General features: G+C 44.4%; 1 protein-coding gene across 2 annotated transcripts in view; it reads left to right on the top strand.

Moving 5' to 3' along the window:
• The window catches only part of helz (helicase with zinc finger), an 88,490-nt gene that overhangs the window by 28,397 nt on the left and 40,269 nt on the right, over positions 1-19,824 (top strand). For both annotated transcript variants that reach the window (XM_079500116.1, XM_079500115.1), the window contains exons 13-18: positions 699-825; positions 1,340-1,552; positions 6,471-6,601; positions 13,170-13,349; positions 14,456-14,557; positions 15,812-15,990. In XM_079500116.1, coding sequence (XP_079356242.1) covers positions 699-825; positions 1,340-1,552; positions 6,471-6,601; positions 13,170-13,349; positions 14,456-14,557; positions 15,812-15,990 — 932 coding nt within the window. The remainder of the gene's footprint in view (positions 1-698; positions 826-1,339; positions 1,553-6,470; positions 6,602-13,169; positions 13,350-14,455; positions 14,558-15,811; positions 15,991-19,824) is intronic.

Here is a 19,824-nt window from a genome sequence, read left to right as displayed (position 1 = left end):
GCAAAGTATTTTCCCTAGAGAGCCGACATCACATCGGCTCTCTTGGCTTAGTAGCCTATATGGATAAGAATCAACTCGATGGATGTCAAACTTCTTATCTCTAGTCTAAACCATCACCTAGTTTTTTTGTGGGGAATTCTCTCAAAATATAGACTAGTTGGCTACCATATGTTCTTTTGTTACAATTTTGTCATTTTTGAATGTGTTACAGCATTGAAGTGATGTTGACGTGTGGTCAAGCATGAAGGATGTCATGCCAAGCCTTATATGGAATATTAATCACAAGGAAGAAATACTGGTGTACTGAATGTCACTTACATTTTTATGCCACATCTACATTTAATCACATGAACCCTGGCATCCCTATTTACAAAATATTTAATTTATTATGATTTATGGCATTGCTCTAGCTAACAAAAGAGGCCTATATCTGTCTTAAGCTGCGTTCAGACCTGAATATATATATATTAGTATGCAGATCTAATCTCACAAACTGCTGTGCACACTGCCAGAAGGCACACGAGTATCCACAAATCCTTTGAAGCATGTTTATACTTGTAATATTTATCTTACATTTTTGAGTGAGATGCTGGCGTTTGTCAGCGCCATATCAAAAAGTATATATGGCTTGAAGTGGTTACGGTATGAAGACTTTGAACATGTAGAGGAAACAAATGTGTTTGTTTTTTGTCTCCCAGGTTCAACATCAAAGTGAACCTCCAGCTGGTAACCAGCTTCATGCTGACTGGCATCTCTGGTGGAGCCAAGTATGCCCAGAATGGACAGCTCTTCGCCCGCTTCAAATTGACGGAAACCCTTTCGGAGGTAACTTGGCTGTACTCCGGTGCCGTCTGCAAGCACGCAACGAAGCGATGTACATCAGTACAATAACTAATGCAGTACACTACTACACACGCAGCCCTTTAAAGGAGCATTTCACCCATTTTCAACCTTGTCATCACATAATTGGCACCATTTCGGCTCTCTGTCTCAGAGTTGGGCTGTGGACCGTTCAGAAACCTGCCTACCTGTGATGTCATTGGTAGGCAAGTTTGGTCAATTCAACGATTTGTTCTAAATGTGAACACATTTTGCCACAAGAACAATGGCTTCTATTTGAGTGCTATTTTTCCAATAAGGCTGTAGTTTCTATTGGCTTGCCATCCCCATTGTTGTCATTGATGGGCAGGTTTCTGAAGTGTGCCAGGTTATTTCATGATTCCAGGGGTTTCACGTGCACAGCTCCTGCACTTCATCCACTCGATTTATTCACTTCGATTTATTCAGTGTGATGATGATGATGATTTGCTGACCATGTGTATCTTTGCCATCATCCCAGGACACACTGGCTGGACGTCTGGTGATGACCAAGGTGAACTCTGTCCTGCTGCTACCACTTGGCCGAGAGTGGGCGAGTATCCAGGCGCCCCCTGGCGCCAAAGAGCGTGTGTACGAAGCCGTGATTGAGGAGAAGACCAAGGACTACATCTTCTTGAGAATCTGCAAGGACTGCTGTGAAGAGTTGGGACTGCTGCCAGACAGGGAACTACAGGTACGGATCACACAAAGAGGGACGAAGCTGAGTTGTGTTAATGCGTGACATTTGGGATGTACAAAGGCACAGGATGATAATTGACCTTTCGCTAAGCCCCACCCACTCCACTATGCGATGGCAAGCTGTCCGTGTTGATGATCATCCATCCGATGTTCGGATATGATTTGTGATTTTTGAAATATGAACGTTTCTAGTGAAAGAAACCTTGTGAGCTAATGCTAACATTAGCCGTTTTTTCTTCTCTGGGAAACCGGATGTAAAGGAGTAGTAATCCAGTCATTTCTGTTGGCTGGAGCTGACTACCTCCAATGGCCACTTAGGCGGCAGTGAAAGTGATTTATAACCCAGGCGCCAGTGCCCACCATTTCTCCCAGCTCAGGAGTAGGAGCGAGGCTCTGTGCCCCATTTTTGCTGGATGGATGGATGGATGGATGGGGGGGGGGGCAGAGGACTATCATTTGGTTAAAGAGTTCAAGAGAATAATGACTGAGGGGAAGAAGCTGTTTCTGGATCTGGTGGTTTAGGTCTTGAGGCATCTGTAGCCCTTTCGCCTCTGTGAATAGGAGGGGTGGAACAGTTTGTTGATGGGGTGGAAGGCATCCTGAATGATACTAAGGGCCTTAGACCGGCAGCGCTGCTTGTAGATGGACTCAATTGTTGGCAGTGAAGAGCCTATGATACGCTGCACAGTTTTCACCACCCTCTGCAGTGTTTTCTGCTCCGCAACAGTACAGTTTCCATACCAAGTTGTAATGCAGTAGGTGAGTGTACTTTCGATGGTACAACGGTAGAAGTTTTCCAGAGTCTGGTGGGAAAGTTTGACTTTCCTCAATCTCCTCAGGAAAAAGATGCTGGTGGGCCTTCTTTATCAGGGAGGATGTATTTTGGGTCCAGGAAAGGTCTTCAGATATGTGGACCCCCAGACACTTGAAGCTGGTGACACGCTCCACCTCCACACCATTGATGAGGATAGGAGCATGCTGCACCCCTCTGCTCCGTCTGAAGTCCACAACCAGCTCCTTTGTCTTGGAGGTGTTTAGGGCGAGGTTGTTCTCTGCGCACCACCTCACCTGATGTTGTACCTCCTCCATATAGGCACGTTCATCGTTGTTTTTGATGAGGCCAATCACTGTGGTGTCATCTCCAAACTTGATGACATGGTTTGAGCCATGTGCAGGTGTGCAGTCGAAAGTGAAGAGTGAGTAGAGGAGGGGGCTCAGGACACAACCTTGAAGAGTGAGTAGAGGAGGGGGCTCAGGACACAACCTAGTGAAGAGTGAGTAGAGGAGGGGGCTCAGGACACAACCTTGAAGTGAAGAGTGAGTAGAGGAGGGGGCTCAGGACACAACCTTGAAGTGAAGAGTGAGTAGAGGAGGGGGCTCAGGACACAACCTTGAAGTGAAGAGTGAGTAGAGGAGGGGGCTCAGGACACAACCTTGAAGTGAAGAGTGAGTAGAGGAGGGGGCTCAGGACACAACCTTGAAGTGAAGAGTGAGTAGAGGAGGGGGCTCAGGACACAACCTTGAAGTGAAGAGTGAGTAGAGGAGCGGGCTCAGGACACAACCTTGAAGTGAAGAGTGAGTAGAAGAGGGGGCTCAGGACACAACCTTGAAGTGAAGAGTGAGTAGAGGAGGGGGCTCAGGACACAACCTTGAAGTGAAGAGTGAGTAGAGGAGGGGGCTCAGGACACAACCTTGAAGTGAAGAGTGAGTAGAGGAAGGGGCTCAGGACACAACCTTGAAGTGAAGAGTGAGTAGAGGAGGGGGCTCAGGACACAACCTTGTGAAGAGTGAGTAGAGGAGGGGGCTCAGGACACAACCTTGAAGTGAAGAGTGAGTAGAGGAGGGGGCTCAGGACACAACCTTGTGAAGAGTGAGTAGAGGAGGGGGCTCAGGACACAACCTTGTGAAAGTGAAGAGTGAGTAGAGGAGGGGGCTCAGGACACAACCTTGTGAAAGTGAAGAGTGAGTAGAGGAAGGGGCTCAGGACACAACCTTGAAGTGAAGAGTGAGTAGAGGAGGGGGCTCAGGACACAACCTTGTGAAGAGTGAGTAGAGGAGGGGGCTCAGGACACAACCTTGAAGTGAAGAGTGAGTAGAGGAGGGGGCTCAGGACACAACCTTGTGAAGAGTGAGTAGAGGAGGGGGCTCAGGACACAACCTTGTGAAAGTGAAGAGTGAGTAGAGGAGGGGGCTCAGGACACAACCTTGTGAAAGTGAAGAGTGAGTAGAGGAGGGGGCTGAGGACAACCTATGGGAGACCAGTGTTCAGGGTGATGGCTCACCGACACTTCAGTCAGGGCAGAGTTGGAGGATGAAAGGTGCACAGATCGATTGCGCTGCCTCTAGCAAAAGGTTGCACGTTGGGGCAGCGAGCCATCGGAAGTCTGTATGTTGTTGTGTAATTGCAATTAAAAATACAGTGGTGTGTGGGTGTGTGTGTGTGTGTGGATTCAGTGCCCGTGCGTGCAGAGTGCATTGTTCCAGCTGTTTCTGGGAAATCTCTTATTGGATAAGTCAATGTCTGCTGTAGATGCAGTGAAATGAAAAATATGTTTTTCGGATTTTTTTAGAGCATATCTGTTAACGTCCACCGCTGCACTACAGCACTACAGCTGGCTGCTTTTACCGACAACATTGTCATTTCCTTTCCCCAACAGTGTACACAGTCTCTCTGTGCTTAAAAGCAACCAAGAACAAAACCAGCCTTAATCTTTGTCATGCTTCTCGCCTGTCTTTCATCTGTCATGTCGATTTGTAGCTTTTTGTTATTTCATGATTACTAAAAGTAATTGCAGCGTTTGTGGAATGTACACACCATGGCATGACATTATGCAAATAATGCAGTTCAGTTGAACTGCGCTGTTTACCACAGAGAGTTTACATTACAATGCAAGTCACAATCTACAGTTACTCAACCGTAGCTAACCAATGAATATTGTATGTTCATTGCATGTTGGAAAATACTCTGGTAGAATAGTTTTTGTAAGCAAATCCATTGTCACAGTATCTATCTGTGCTCCTTTTCCCCATCTGTGATGTTTTGACAAAAGCGACTTTAATTAACTGAATTAATCACTCTGAGAGAGTGTATTTTGACAATTCTACGCACGCATCAACTGCGTGTTGTCTTCTCTGTTGGCAGTAAGCACCTGTTCACAAATGTAAATTAATAGGTTCTCCATGACATTTTTTCCTTTGGGCACAAAGGAACAATAACCATAAATAATTAAATACGTGACAGTATTTACAAAAATAAATAAAGCATCTTACATTTTCAAGATCACTGGCCCCACCATTATAACCACTGGCCTGGGATTCGTCAGAGTTGAGTGGTGCCTCCGCTCCATTATGGAGCTATGTGTGTCCGTCCGTCTCTGTCTGTATGTCTGAGCACGGAAAGCTACAACACCTAAAGTGGCCAGTAGAGTACAGTGGCACAGAGTACACTACAGTACGAGCCCTGGGCCGTTCCTGGGGCTCTGGATGTTCCGGGGACCCCCACACGGACTCCCAGGGACCCCCACATTTCCCCCCCCTTTTAATGCATGTAGAATTTGTTATTTGCATTCATTTTATAGCAAAAGACAATAGGTCTAAATTATTGGCAACTAAATAAATGAATCGATTAGTAATTAAGACATACTGACAATGCAGGATGGAAAAATAAAGTTGTCCTTTTGGGGAGAAGTCACTGTAAGTTTCTATAGGGAATTACATGGCTACACGCACACGCACACAACTAATCGGGTACATTTTAATTACATCGATGAATGAGGATTATAGAGGAACATGTCTGCGACAGTGCAAAGCAGTCTCGCCTCTGAGCGTGAGCGAGCGAGCTGTGAGCTGCTTGCAGACCAGTCTACACTGTTCCACGCAGGCTGGCTCAGCGCTGCACACAGTTGGTCTTTTAATGTTCTGATTCGGGATCACCTAACGCTTTTGTTTTAGCGGTAATTACTGAGACGATTTCACAGAAATATTACAAAACGGTACTACAGGGGATTAATGTGAAATTAGACTTTAATTATTATTTCATTTTCAAGGCATTTTTCCCACTGGCCAAACCGGGCCAGTGTATGGTGACATCTACTGGCCCGGACGATCTGAAAAGTACCTCCGGGCCATTTATGTCGACCCCTGCATTAGCAGTGTTGAGTTACTGTTGACTACAACTGTGTGTGACATCATTGGGCGGGCAGGCATGCCCAAATATGGAGTGTTGTGATGTCAGAACAAACCAGCTCCATATATGGAACCTGGGCAGAGGCCTTTAGTGGAGGTTCTGGACAAACGTGGGCACTGCACTCCCTATGGCGGTGTGGAACGCGTGCGTGTTGAATTTGAAGTCTGAGGTGAACAGTTCTCGAGTTACGTGCATTACACACGTACGTACGAACGTACAGATAGACACTGACAGAGACATGGTGCATTTATAGATAGACTTGTGGTTAGAGTGTCCGCCCTGAAACTGGGAGGTCGGTGTTTGATCCCCGGCCGGGTCATACCAAAGACTGTAAAAATGGGACCCAATACCTCCCTGCTTGGCACTCGGCATCAATGGGTTGGATTGGCGGGTCAAATCAACTAATCAAATGATTCCCGAGCGCGGCACGGCTGCAGCTCACCGCTCCTTGGCTGCGGCTCACCGCTCCAAGAGATGGGTCAAATGCGGAGAACAAATTTCACTGCGGTAACGTGTGTGACAAATCGTACAACTTTGTCTTTGACTTTGAGATGTCCATGCATTTGCCGGAGAATCCGTTTACCTATTTATATCCATATTCATACATTTTCTGTTAAAATGTATCGTTACACCCCTAATATTCTCACATATCGTAGAAGTATAGTGGAAATGGATAGTTGCTGAGCAGATTGTGGTGTTAATGGACGGATTGTGTTGCCTCTGTCAGGTGGAGTTGCAGTTCCAGCTGAACAGGCTGCCGCTGTGTGAGATGCACTATGCCCTGGACCGCATCAAAGACTACAACATCCTCTTTCCTGATGTCGGCCTGTTGCCGACTATCCCATGGAGCCCTAACAGGTACATGGACAGGCAACGATTGAAATGTATAACGTATAACTTTATTCTCTTTATCCTTTCATAATGTGGATATATTTTTTATGTTGTTGTCCTGTTTGTTTTTGTTCCCCCCCTCTATTCTTATGACTAGATTTCTGTCTGCAAATTGCTGTAGCTTGTACAGAAAATAATTTCACTGGTTTCTTCCTCCTTCATTTACGTGCCAGCTGGGAGAAGGAAGGGCCTGGTCTCTCCACAATCCCTGCTAATGTTTAGAACATGTCCAATTTTACTGCTCACTCACCGTCCACACAGTTCAAGTTTGGCATTGAATGTAACTACTTAGATTCAGTTGCAATTCTAGCCTGACAAATTGAGTTCGTTGAGCAGGTATGTTATGTGTGCCACATTAACCCATACCCCCTTTCTGAAACCAGCTCCTCGCCACTCGCGCTACACACTTGCCCTCGATATGCGCGTTCACGCGAGGCTGCGCCATATTAAGTGTCGTCCGAAACCAAGCAGCCTTGAGTGGAAGTGGCTTATAAAGCCCTCAAGAGCGAGTCTGTGCCGATCTAGACTCGATTGCCTTGTGCAGCCCTGTTCTCTGTCCGCATGGAAACCGCAACCTACAAATGTAAGTACCACCACAAATAAATGATAAATAAACTCCTCCTAAACAATCTTCATCTGATGCAGAATAGACAACACTCCAGCTGATGTTCACAAGGGCTCTTTATTTACCCCCCCGTGAAAAAAACTATAAATGAAAGTTATGAAACCACACAAACAAAACAACTTTTAACACGATGATTTATAAACACCATGGATGTATATGACATGTCATTTTTGACAGTCACGCTGTATTTCCTTTTTCCATATTAATGAAATCCACATGTCACAAACATACACGATACAATGAAATATAACTGTACAAACAAAATAACAGGTAACACAATTGCGTGATGGTAACCATGGCAACGGATGGTGTCTGTTTCCTGTTTCTGCACAAGGAGGGCGAGTGTATTTCCAAACAGTTTTTTATACCCAGCACCCTAATCAAGGGAACTTGATTCAGCTGGAGGGGCACTTTCTGACGAGGGAACCTCCCGAGAGCACTTCAAGTCAAGGGACTGGTTTCAGAAAGGGCCTTAGACTCCTGTTGATGTTATTGACTTAATTAATAGCAAAATTAATAGCAAAACCAGCACTCAGTTGACATAATTGACACAATTGACACAATACTTTTTTTTGGCATTCAAAAATGTCGTCAAGAGCTGGCAGAAGCCTGTGTGAAGTGAATAATAATAATAAATATAGCTGCAAGCAGCGATAAAGCGGGACCAAGATAGAAGAAGAACAATGCGCAATAAGAACAACACGCACAAATGAGACCGACGAGCTGAGTTGTCGGTACCGGGATTTGAACTCGCAACCTTGTGGACCGAAGGCGGGAGCTCTACTGACTGACCTACACAGAGACAATCAGTGACTATATTGTAAACAGTAAAACCATTTAGTGATTTGGTAACAAGAAGGTGTGTCCTCATTTTAGGCATGTCTTGTGTGTGTGTGTGTGCGTGCGTGCGTGCGTGCGTGCGTGCGTGCGTGCCGGCCTGCCTGCTTGCCTGCCTGCCTGCCTGCCTGCCTGCCTGCCTGCCCCTGCCTGCCTGCGTGCGTGCGTGCGTGCGTGCGTGCGTGGCTGCATGCGTGGCTGAATGCGTGTGTGTGTTAGGCAGACAATCGTTCATAACCATGGATTTGGATTGAAGATCATCTCTTTACTTTTAGTGGTGTTTAACATAAGGTGGCTATTATCACACCAGTCTTTAAAGTTATTGATCTCACTGATATAGCCCACAGGGCGTTCAACAATATGTACAAATAAGACTGACAAGCTGAGTTGTCAGTAGCTGGATTTGAACACACAACCTTGCGGTCCAAGGGCAAGAGCTCAACTGACTGAGCTACACGGAGACAATCAGATACTCCATTGTTACCAGGAAAATCATTCAGTGTTAGTTCAGCATAAGTACTCAAACGTTGGTGTGTGTGTGTGTGTGTGTGTGTGTGTGTGTGTGTGTGTGCACGCGCAATTTTCATTGGCTCATAAAAACTTCATTTTTTCACTTAGAAAAAAATGTGCTACGATTATTTGTCCGTATAGGTCCAAAGTTCACGTGTAGAAGTTTTCGTGCATTTTGAGCAAAGATTCTGGGAGGAGTTACATTTGAACTGTTTTTCATATAATTCAAAATGGTGGGTGATCTAAAGGTCAGAGGTCAAAAGTCAGAACACGAAAGTTGTTCGGCATGAGGAGACGCATATGTGTATCAAAGTGTCAATGCCAACGGTCAAACGGTTCATGAGATATGCACGTTCAAAGTTTGCAATTTTGCAAGTTTTGCATCAATTGAGTGCTATAGCGCCACCATTTGGCCAATCGTGATGGGCTTCGCATAGTAAAGTGACATAAGCATATGTGTGTATTAGAGGCAGAAGAATAATTTTCACAAAACAGCAATTTTTATTGGTTCATAAAAACGTCATTTTTTCACTTAGAAAAAATGTGCTACGATTATTTGTCCGTATAGGTCCAAAGTTCACGTGTAGAAGTTTTCGTGCATTTTGAGCAAAGATTCTGGGAGGAGTTACATTTGAACTGTTTTTCAAATAATTCAAAATGGCGGGTGATCTAAAGGTCAGAGGTCAAAAGTCAGAACAAGGAAGTTGTTCGGCATGAGGAGACACATATGTGCATCAAAGTGTCATTGCCAACGGTCAAACGGTTCATGAGATATGCACGTTCAAAGTTTGCAAGTTTGCAAGTTTTGCATCAATTGAGTGCTATAGCGCCACCATTTGGCCAATCATGATGGGCTTCGCATAGTCACCGTTTGGCATGGTCCTCTATCATGTTGACAAATTTTGCGCAAACCGACTGCACGGTTCAGTCAGAACAGCTATTTTTGGCGGAAGGAGAATAAAATAAAGTACTGATCATATAATTCAAAATGGCGGGTGATCTAAAGGTCAGAGGTCAAAAGTCAGAACACGAAAGTTGTTCAGCACGAGGCGACGCATATGGGTATCAAAGTTTCATTGCCAACGGTCAAACGGTTCATGAGCTATGCACGTTCAAAGTTAGCATTTTCAATTGAGCGCTATAGCGCCACCATTTGGCCAATCGTCTTGGGCTTCGCATATTCACCGTTTGGCATGGCCCTCTACCAGATTACCGCGTTTCGCGAAAACCGACTGCACCATTCAGTCAGAACAGCTATTTTTGGCGGAAGAAGGAGAAGAAGAAGGAGAAGAAGAAAAATAAACACAAAAACAAAGAGTGACCAAAGTCACTGCGTGACTTCTTGGTCCCTAATAATAAGTGAACTCTTATCGTACATAATCATTCCGGCCAATCACAATGTTTTGTTAGGGAATTTGTCATCATGATGTAAAATAGACACTGATGTAAAATTGTCCATTCATTGTCAATGGGAATTTAATGTTTATGGACAAAGTTTGTGCACATACACCAAAAGCTGGACATACTGTAAGAGGGTCTATCGCCCCTCAATAAAACTCATTTTTGAGTGGACCCACAGGGTTCACAGACCCCAGTATTGGGACCTCTCCTCTAGACCAGGGGACCTCAACTACTGCTGAAGGTCCACTCATTTTTCAAAAAGACTTAAGGTCCGGTCCCATGAGCACGCAGCGGCCAGCGGAGAGCGGGGCTCTATACCGGTTTAGTACAGTCACACTAAGGCAAGCTTATACAAATCGGATCCCCTCCCAACCAACCAATACTGGGGTGCAGAGTATGGAAATAAAATGTTTCACAAATATTCCCCTCCAAAAATTCACAGCAAATGAGAGGTATTGTGTTGAGGCACAAAGAACACTTTTATTTTGTCAAGTTTAAAAAAATAAAATATAAATAAATTTGCCCAGGGTCCACAGAGAGGTGGTCCGCGGTCCGGTCGTGGACCGCGGTCCCCCTATTGAGGACCCGTGCTCTAGACTAACCCCTGCAAGGGTTCGTCATCCAAAAGGGATGCCAGTTTTCGTTTATGCATTTGGACTGAAGCCAGGCGAGCTTAATGGGGCGAGTCTTTATTATACAGAAACGTCTTTAATAGAGTTGTCAGAACAAGCTGTCTTTGCTGATTGGACATGGACATGCATTCAGAAAACTTTACATTTTTGAAGCTTTCAATGTCTCCCTCTGAAGCAGAGCAGGTGTTTCGGAGGTGAGGGACTAATCTTTATTGACCAGAGCCAAAGTCAAACATAATTCCCTTCCTGCTTTTCTAGGCTACTGCCTTATCTGAGCAGAAGGCTATGAATGCTACAGGCTTGGTTTTAATTGGAAATTGTTGAGTTTTAGTTAACACCATGGAAGCCCGGGGCGGAGTTCTCCGTCAAGTTCAAGGGCATGGTCAAGTGCCCAAGCCGGAGATTGATAAATAGGACGGAGATTAATGATATCAAAACCGATCGCATCGCTCTAGAGCCTTGGAGCGCTTGTTGCCCATTCTGATGACGTGTTAAAAAGTGACACGTCATCGAAAATGTCCGCTGCCTGTTTAGCGGACGAAAACGAAAATCTTAAAACGATCATAATTCCCGATCTAAATCATCCCGTCTAATTCTGAAAAAAGATCCTGTGTTTGATGGCCTTCCGCGGTCCAGTCGCTAGTCGCGATAGATTTATTCTTGTCTCCCGTTGTTGTCGATCGACTCTAGAGTGGTGTGGCTATTGTTAGCTGCTACACAGACATGCACAGCAACTGTCGGTGCGCCGGTAAAAGTGGTCCGTGCGCTATAAATGATGGGCACATGGATGAAATAGTTCCGGGCTACTAAGGTGTTAAAGCTGAAACCCATTAGATTTTTTAGAGCTCCTTGTGGCTGCTAGTGTTTTAACCCATTTACACCTGAAAAATCTGTATACATTGTTATACCTTTCAATCTGGGAAAGCATCGGTGTCATTTTAGTCGTTTCTATATATTGTCACTGTCATGCAGAAACTTTGAATCTCCACGTTTCAAATGTGTTTTTTTTGTAAATTAAAGCCCTACTTCATAAGAGTGTTGCACAAAGGTAGTGAGTATACTCATAGATATAAAAATAAAATCCTCATTGGCCGCTGCAGTTTGTTGGAGTGATGTGTGTTGAAGTAGGGGCGGAAGAATTTACACTGGGAGAGGGAGTACGCCGGAAGTGTGGAAGGTATGTTACGTCACGCTGCCACTCAAGTGATTACTGGCCAATCACACCGCATCTTTTCCGGGACTTACAGACCCGAACATGCGCTTCCGCGGCGCTTCACAAGGAATCTCGGGAAAGTTTAGCCCTCCCTTGAGCACATACGCTCCAGAGCCAGAAAGGGCATCTACGTTTATATGTCTGAGTATACTGACATGAAGGACAACCATTTTCTAAAGCATGCTCTAGTTTTAGTTTTTGAGGAAACCACTGGATTGATTACCTTAACCTAGAACCTTGGCAGAGTACTTATGAATAGTCTGTGCAATATCCATGCTTGATAGTATTTCCAGGCACTTGAGTGTTATGCATCCAGTTTTACACCCAGGTATGAACACAACCTATGTGGTTGTTCTAATCTTCCTGGTATGTCTCTGTTGGAGCTCAATCAATTTGGTGCTGCTGGATTCACAGCTTCAGGGGATGTAGTCAGGCTAATGAGGACAGTGATATTATGAGACACACAAACTCCATTCGCACAAGACACGCATGCACATTTAGTGCTATGTTTGCATGAACTGGGGGTGTTCATGCATATCCATTATTAGACTCTGCACACCCTCCCTCATTATACTGTGTTGACTGAAGGAAGCTGAGCCGTACCTGCTGACTTCATATCCCTCTACTTCATTCTCATTCACTGTGTACTGTAGCTCTTTCTCAATCTCTCTCTCACTCCCCTATATTATGAAATAGATTTTCTTTGTCTATTTTACTATTTTCTATTGTCCTACTACTACAGACGTGTCTACAAAGTAACCACCCTTGTCCTTGACGTATAACTTACATTAACTTTATACTTTGCAATTTTATACAATGTAACGACCCTTATTTCTAGTGGTGTAAAGGTCGCAACATAAACTGACAGGACAAAGGATTTAAAACAGAATAATAATTATTTACAAAATAAATAAAAGGTTACAAAAATATCTGAATTGAAGATGCCTAACCTATAACAGAAAACAACTAAACTAAGTACACTCAATCAAAGTCTCTAAAAGCTTGGTTTGGGTGAGAGGACAGAGGAATTTAATCTCTGCTGCTGTTAAGCTGACAGTCCTCTGTGAGTTCCAACTGAGGCTTTATAGGAGAGGACTCTGAAGCACAGCCAATCACGGTGAGGGTGTGGACCTAATCATCCAATGGAGATGAAGGGGTAGGTCCAGAGGCTGGACCTGACAATCTGCTTCCATCTGCTCAAGCATTTTTTTTTTCAACATGGAGATGATTGACCATTATGCAAAAAATAATTGCGATTATCTCAAACTCTCCATCCCTCACTCTCCCTGTGTGTGTTTGTTTGTGCGGGCCCTCTAGGCAGTGGGACGAGCAGCTGGACCCCCGGCTCAACGCCAAGCAGAAGGAGGCCATTCTCGCCATCACCACGCCCGTGGCCCACCCACTGCCCCCCGTCCTCATCATTGGGCCCTATGGCACCGGCAAGACCTTCACCCTGGCACAGGCCGTCAAACACATCCTCCGACAGGACCACAGCAGGTCGGAACACGGGCAGAAAAAGCCATGTCGATAGTCGTGTGTGTGTGTGGATTTTAGCAGACACTTTGGGTGGGTTTGCACCCAAAGTGTACGCACGCATGCATATTGGCATACCATGTGCCGTGCCCCACAATGTCAATCCAGTGTGGACTGGATTGACCCCCCCCCCCCCCGCTGAACTATGATTTGATCAATCCAGTTCTGTCACTGTAGTGACTTGTGCTTTGAAGTGTAATGACAGTGCATAGCACAAATGTCCTTTGTGCATGTTGCATTACATGCATACACCCCATCACTGCGGAGATGGCAAGAAAAATAACAATGTTGCATAAATCCATTAGAAATGTATGCGAGCATGTCAGGCCCCCTTGAATAGAATAGACTCATTTTATATGTAATGAAAACTCCAGTGAAAAATGTGCAACAATGCAATATTAATTTAAACTTTCTAACCTATGTGTTTAAATATTCTACGTTTGGTATGAATTATAGATGTGTTAAAAGCAGAGACAAGACATAGTGACCCCTGTAGACCTGCGTTGCCTGGCCCTGCTTATCATTGTGTAACATAGGGATGTACAGATCGCGGTCAGATACACCCAGCATGTCCCGCTTTCTACATATTCAAAGCGGGCCACAATTCCCCACAATCTGTTTGTCGTATTCCGCTCGATATTTAAATGTAAAACACTGAATTATTTCTGCGTTACAAGTCCATTTCACCAAGCTTATGCACTACTTTGCTTTACGTAGCCTTATCACTAATTCATTTTTATTTTATTTTTAAAGCTATTCAATTGTCAATATCTGCATCCTAAGAAAACGATGGGAGTGAGAGATGAGATCATCTTTATTGATTTAAAATAAATACGAGAGAAATTGAGAAACGACACGTTTGGTATTTGGGCATTGGATATTCAGCCAACTTGAGCCAATTGTGCTTATTTTCAGTTTTCGACCATTTTATTTATTTCGGTGCATCACTATTTATTTCTCTGAAGACCCTCTGAACCAGTATTTAATCTCTTCTGAACATTGAATCTATTCTCCTCACCAAAGCTGTGTTCTCCTGTCTGTTCTCCTGACCCTGTTCTCTGTATCTCCAGGGTCCTGATTTGCACCCATTCCAATAGTGCGGCTGACCTTTACATTAAGGACTACCTTCATCCGTACGTGGAAGCAGGCAATCCGCACGCCAGACCTCTCAGGTAAGGAGACACACACACACACACACACACACACACACACACACACACACACACTGTCAGTCTATGGAAATACAAGGGGCACAGGCAGACTCAGACTTGTGGAACTTTGGTTCGGATACACAAGCCAATTTTGAAGTAAATGGTCGTTTCTCGATATGTGACCGACGCACACACACACACACACACACGTGCGCGCACACAGATTCCATGCACTTATAGATGGATGAACTGTGTTTTTCCACGTTTACTTCATTTACCCTGTGAAATAATGTAAATGAAACCAATGCGTTTTTAAAATCTTTTTATTCTATTCCTAGATTTGTACTACCATCTTGTGTCTCTGCTCAGTAGAACTTAATACCAAGCTCACGTTTTTGACCTAACCTTTTCTGGGCCATCATCAACGGCTGTGGTCTGTGGTGCCAGCTAAGCCCAGCATAGCCTGGAGGATTCCATATGACGCCTCACTGATCTATATATATACATCAACTGAATTAGCCTCCTGGTTAGACCCCTTGGTCAGAGCAGTCCATCTCTGTTAAACTGCAATTAGTGAATGATTGGGCTTTTGTTGCCCCGAAGCCACACGACTGGCAGACATCAGGCTGACTGCAGACGTTACCTCCAGTTTGGCCTAAGGAGACACACACACACACACACACACACACACGCTTCAGACATACCACTTCTTCTTACACTGCATCAGTGATTCGTAATCACAATGCTGCAGATCCTCTGGGTCACAAAACGAAAAGGGAACACGGTCTCGCTCTGACCTCAAGCTGTGTGAGTCTGCGCTAGCGAAGAACAGATGACTTGTTTCGCATGAGCGGTCAGTGTACTACCCAGGAGTTCTGGTGTGAATCCCTCTGTAATCACAGACTCAGGCCCTCCTGTCTGGCGTGAAGATGCTCTTAAAGACCACATATACTTGGCGTAGAGGTTTGGGTCGTGTAGTTAGTTGCCAAGATGTAACTAGAAATATTGGAGAGATCTTCAATATTTTCTCCCTCGATTTTACATTGGTATTCCAATTTTTTTCATTCCCTTACATTGCACAGCACAGCAAAGCAACTCTTTATCACATAAACAGAAGGAAAGTAGATTCTGCCATATGTACAGTATAATGTTTTTTAAAGTAAAAATATTAACTTCCAGTTGATTTTCCTAATCCAGATATGTGGATCCAGTCTGTATCTTATTCTTCTGGATCTTATTCTCTTTTTCTCATATTTTGTCTTTTCATCTTTCCAGGGTATACTTCCGAAACCGCTGGGTGAAGACTGTTCACCCAGTGGTTCAGCAGTACTGTCTGATCTCCAGCACACAGTACACTTTCCAGATGCCCAGGAGGGACGACATCCTCAGGCATCGTGTGGTAGTGGTCACCCTCAGCACCTCCCAGTACCTCTGCCAACTCGACTTGGAGCCCGGTGAGGTCACAGTGCAATCTATAGTGTTCATTTAACTCTTGAGAGTGTATCTCAAAACGGTGCAGAATAAGAAGTCAAAGGGCGCTAATTTGGCAAAAGTATAACAAACCATTTGCTAGAGACAGACAGAATCATAAAACACGGGATGTGATGTTAAGACTGTCCATTGTGCCAATAGATGGTGTGGGCTCACATGAGATTTACCTTGATAAGAGTGGCATTGGGAGGTGTATTTCTTAACTATGGTGGTGATGTCAATTTCGTCTGTCCAGGGGCCACGCTGAATTGTGTCTGCTGCCAGCTCTGTGTATCACAATTTATTGTGCTCGTAGGCCTCCTCAACAGAGCTCTCCCACGGGACTGTGAGCTCTATTATGTACACAGACTTGCGTGACGGGGACCAGAGTACCATGTCTGGCCTAAGGTTGGTGGAAGCAATCTCAGGTGGAAAAATGAGCTGCTGGTCAATATCGACAATCATCTTCCAGTCCCGGGCCATGGCTAGGTGCCCAGTTTCTGGCTTTATTGGAGGATGCTTGGGCTTTTCTTGTCCCTCCCAGATGAATATTGTTGTTTTGATGGGATTGCTTGTTCTTGGGGGTAAGGAGTAAGGAGTGCTGCGGCCAGGCTCTTGAGGACCTGATTGTGCCTCCAGGTGTAGCGGAGTCGCTGGAGCTGGGCAGAGGGGGCAGGTTGGATCTTCGCCATACCACGGTTTTTTGGTGATGGCAGCACATCATAAGAGAGAGAGAGATATATATATATATATATATATATATATATATATATATATATATTATATTATATATCTCTTATGATGAAGCTGATGTTGCTAGCTTCCATTTGTCATAGCTTACGTCAGTTGATCTTTCTCCTCTCCAGACCTTCCCACCGCATCCATTGCCCCTGTTTGGCAAGAGACACATACCTTTGCACTTCTTGCTGTCTCCTCTTGCCTGCGCACCTCCTCGACCACAAGTTTTCTCCGCTCAGATGTTGATGCCTTATGCCAAGTTGGTTTGCTTGCTGCCAGGCCAAAGCCTCCTCTTCCATGCTGGATATTCCCCACAATGTCCCAGGGCTGATTGGACAGCATTGCATGGAGTCCATTTCCGTCCCGTTAGTAGGGGGGGGTGCAGCCTTGCTGATGGTCTGGTCTTTGGAGTCCTTCAATGTCATCTGCCCAGGCTTTTGACAGGTTGCTCAGACACCGTTGGTATTGGGTCATCTCCAATATGGAACTTCACATCCTTTAGCTGTCCCTTGACCATGGAGACACTTCGAGATTAGCTTGGCTTGTATTTTAAAAATAGTCTAAAATTGTTATTTTCATATTTTAACTTTTTTGATTAATTAAATAATCGAGAAGGGCTCTATATGTGGCCCAATGTTTTTTATTTTATTTTTTTGTTCTGTGGTTCTTTGTTCTGCCGCACTATACCGCATATGTATACAGCCTTCAACCATGCTGTACCATGCCTTTTTAACCTCCGGTGGTCAATCTGGCCTCGGCAGATAAGACGTAGAGGTACTCTGTGCATCCATGTGCAAATCTTTTGATCAGCTGGGATAACTTTGGTATTTGGCATTTGGTCCCTTGCAGGAGACTGCCATTTCGCAATCAAGAGAAAACTCATTTGAGTCATGTAAAAAAGACACAGGAAAACAAACTAATTTGTCAGCACAAGCTTAATAACAAAGTCTAATGCGTCACCAGAGATGGCTTTGTCTCGTTGCTTAGGAACACCATCTGCCTGCTTCTAATGTACTTTACATCATTACCCCCTGCTTCTTCCCTTCTCCCGACATTCCATGCTGATGAAAATGCCCGGGAGAAGAGGCAATGGGGAACCGTGGTGAACCTACTTTATAGTGATAAGAAATGTCCCCTCCCAACCCACAGACGCCTAACACAGTGTGGTCTTCTAAGTTATCTTTTCTTTGTAATGATTGATTTTGTTGTTTCCCCTCTTCCACATTTTGCAGCAGTTATTGTATTCCTATGCCCACTTGTAGTGCTACAGTTGATTCCAGGGGGCACCATGGGCCATTTTTGTCATCACTTGAAATGTGTATATAAACAAAATAAGGAAATTATTGATTGTGGCATTCCAACTAAGGGAGTGGTTGTATATGTCTGAACATTCCAACCAGTTGCATTGCCCAACTTGCCCATAATAGGGCTTTCACAATTAAAAATGTAAGTTTATATATATATATATATATATATATATATATATATATATATATATATATATATATATAGTATTAAGCCAACGACCAAGCTTCAAAAACATTTGAAAGTGTCTATTTGAAAACAAAGCATTGCGAACGAAGTGAGCACTAACTATAGAAGCTGGCCAAAACTGTCTGTCTGTGTGTCAGTCAGTCTGTCTGTCTGTCTGTGTGTCACGCTGTAACACCACCCGCCTACCACCAGAGGGCAACTGAAATTGGAACGATACAGAGGTGTGTGTGTGTGTGTCAACTCTATGGTAAAACACGGCTCGATAAAAGAACGGGTGCGTTGGCAATGTTTACAACTTACTGGACGATTGGAGTTGTGCATGACGCACGTGGACATATCATTATGGAAGAAGGGAGGTTTTTTGTAGGATGAGATCTAATTTCTAAATTTGACCAAGAATCGTGCAGCACTAGTTGGCTGTCCAATTCATTTTAGTTACTCTGATATTTTTGCTACAAGAGAGGCTTTAAGAGAGTTAAGTGCAGCACTTGCCACATTTAGTAGTAATGTTCAGCAACTACAGACTAAAGACAAATGTTTTCATGGAAAAAAATGAGAATCGTGTGAGAATCATGATTTCAATTCTTGTGGAGGAAAATCGAGATTCACATTTGAACAAGAATCGTGCAGCACTACTTGGGTCACAGTACTCCACTGTGTTTTTATTTGTAATTTAAAAAAAAAAAACGGTTCTTGCAGTCAGTCCCCTCCCCACCATCGCTATCACCACCACGTCCGTTTATTTCTCCTAACCGTCACATTTCATATCTGTACAGTTGAGTTGGGGGCTTCAGAGGCTGTTCATTGGTTGTTATTCATCCTCTCTCCCCATTTCCCTTTCGCCTCTCTGCCGCTCATTTGCCATGCCGTTTCATCCACCTCCCCTCTACAGCAGTGAGCGAACGTTTGAGCTTTTTAAATCAGGGGTTGAGCTGCAGCCCTTTAAAAAATGTTTTACCACAGGTGTTTGGCTGCTTGAAAGAGTTGATGGAGAGGCAGGGTTCTGTGATGGGGCAGGATATTTAGTGGACGGTCACCGTGCGGCATCCATGTTTTTCCACATAGTAAATTGCAACTAGATTAAAACCTGGATGAGAAGACTCATGTAATTTGAAGTTGATTTGCCCTTCTCAGGAGGTTGGCATGAAGTTCAATGAATTGTTAATGAAATGTCAGCATGGTAATCAATGGGCTCTGCCTCTATGCACACGGAATAACTCTTCCTACTTCCGGTCCCCCATCACTCAGAGTGTACAAATGGAACCAAATGGATTTAATCCTAATTATCTCGCTGTTCCAGCTGTTCCCATTGTGTTGGTTGTGTGTGTATTTGCTGCTGGAGCTCGCCTCTCACACCTCTGTGACTGTTATGCTTACTGGCTACGTGCAGTGGCTCTCTCACCGTGATCAACTAGGTACCAGACACGCTAATGCACAAATACACTCCAGGCAGTACTGTGTGAAAGGAGCAGATGCCCCTGGGGCTCGCTCAGCCTGTGAAGTGCTGCGATGACTAGACGAACCTGGGTTCTAGGCGTTGGGCTAAGTTATAGTTCATAGTTGATTACAAAACTAAGACTTATAAA

This window comes from Electrona antarctica (genome assembly GCF_951216825.1).
Source record: "Electrona antarctica genome assembly, chromosome: 4".
In the NCBI taxonomy this organism is placed as follows: domain Eukaryota; kingdom Metazoa; phylum Chordata; class Actinopteri; order Myctophiformes; family Myctophidae; genus Electrona; species Electrona antarctica.
This window is presented reverse-complemented; position numbering and strand designations above follow the sequence as displayed.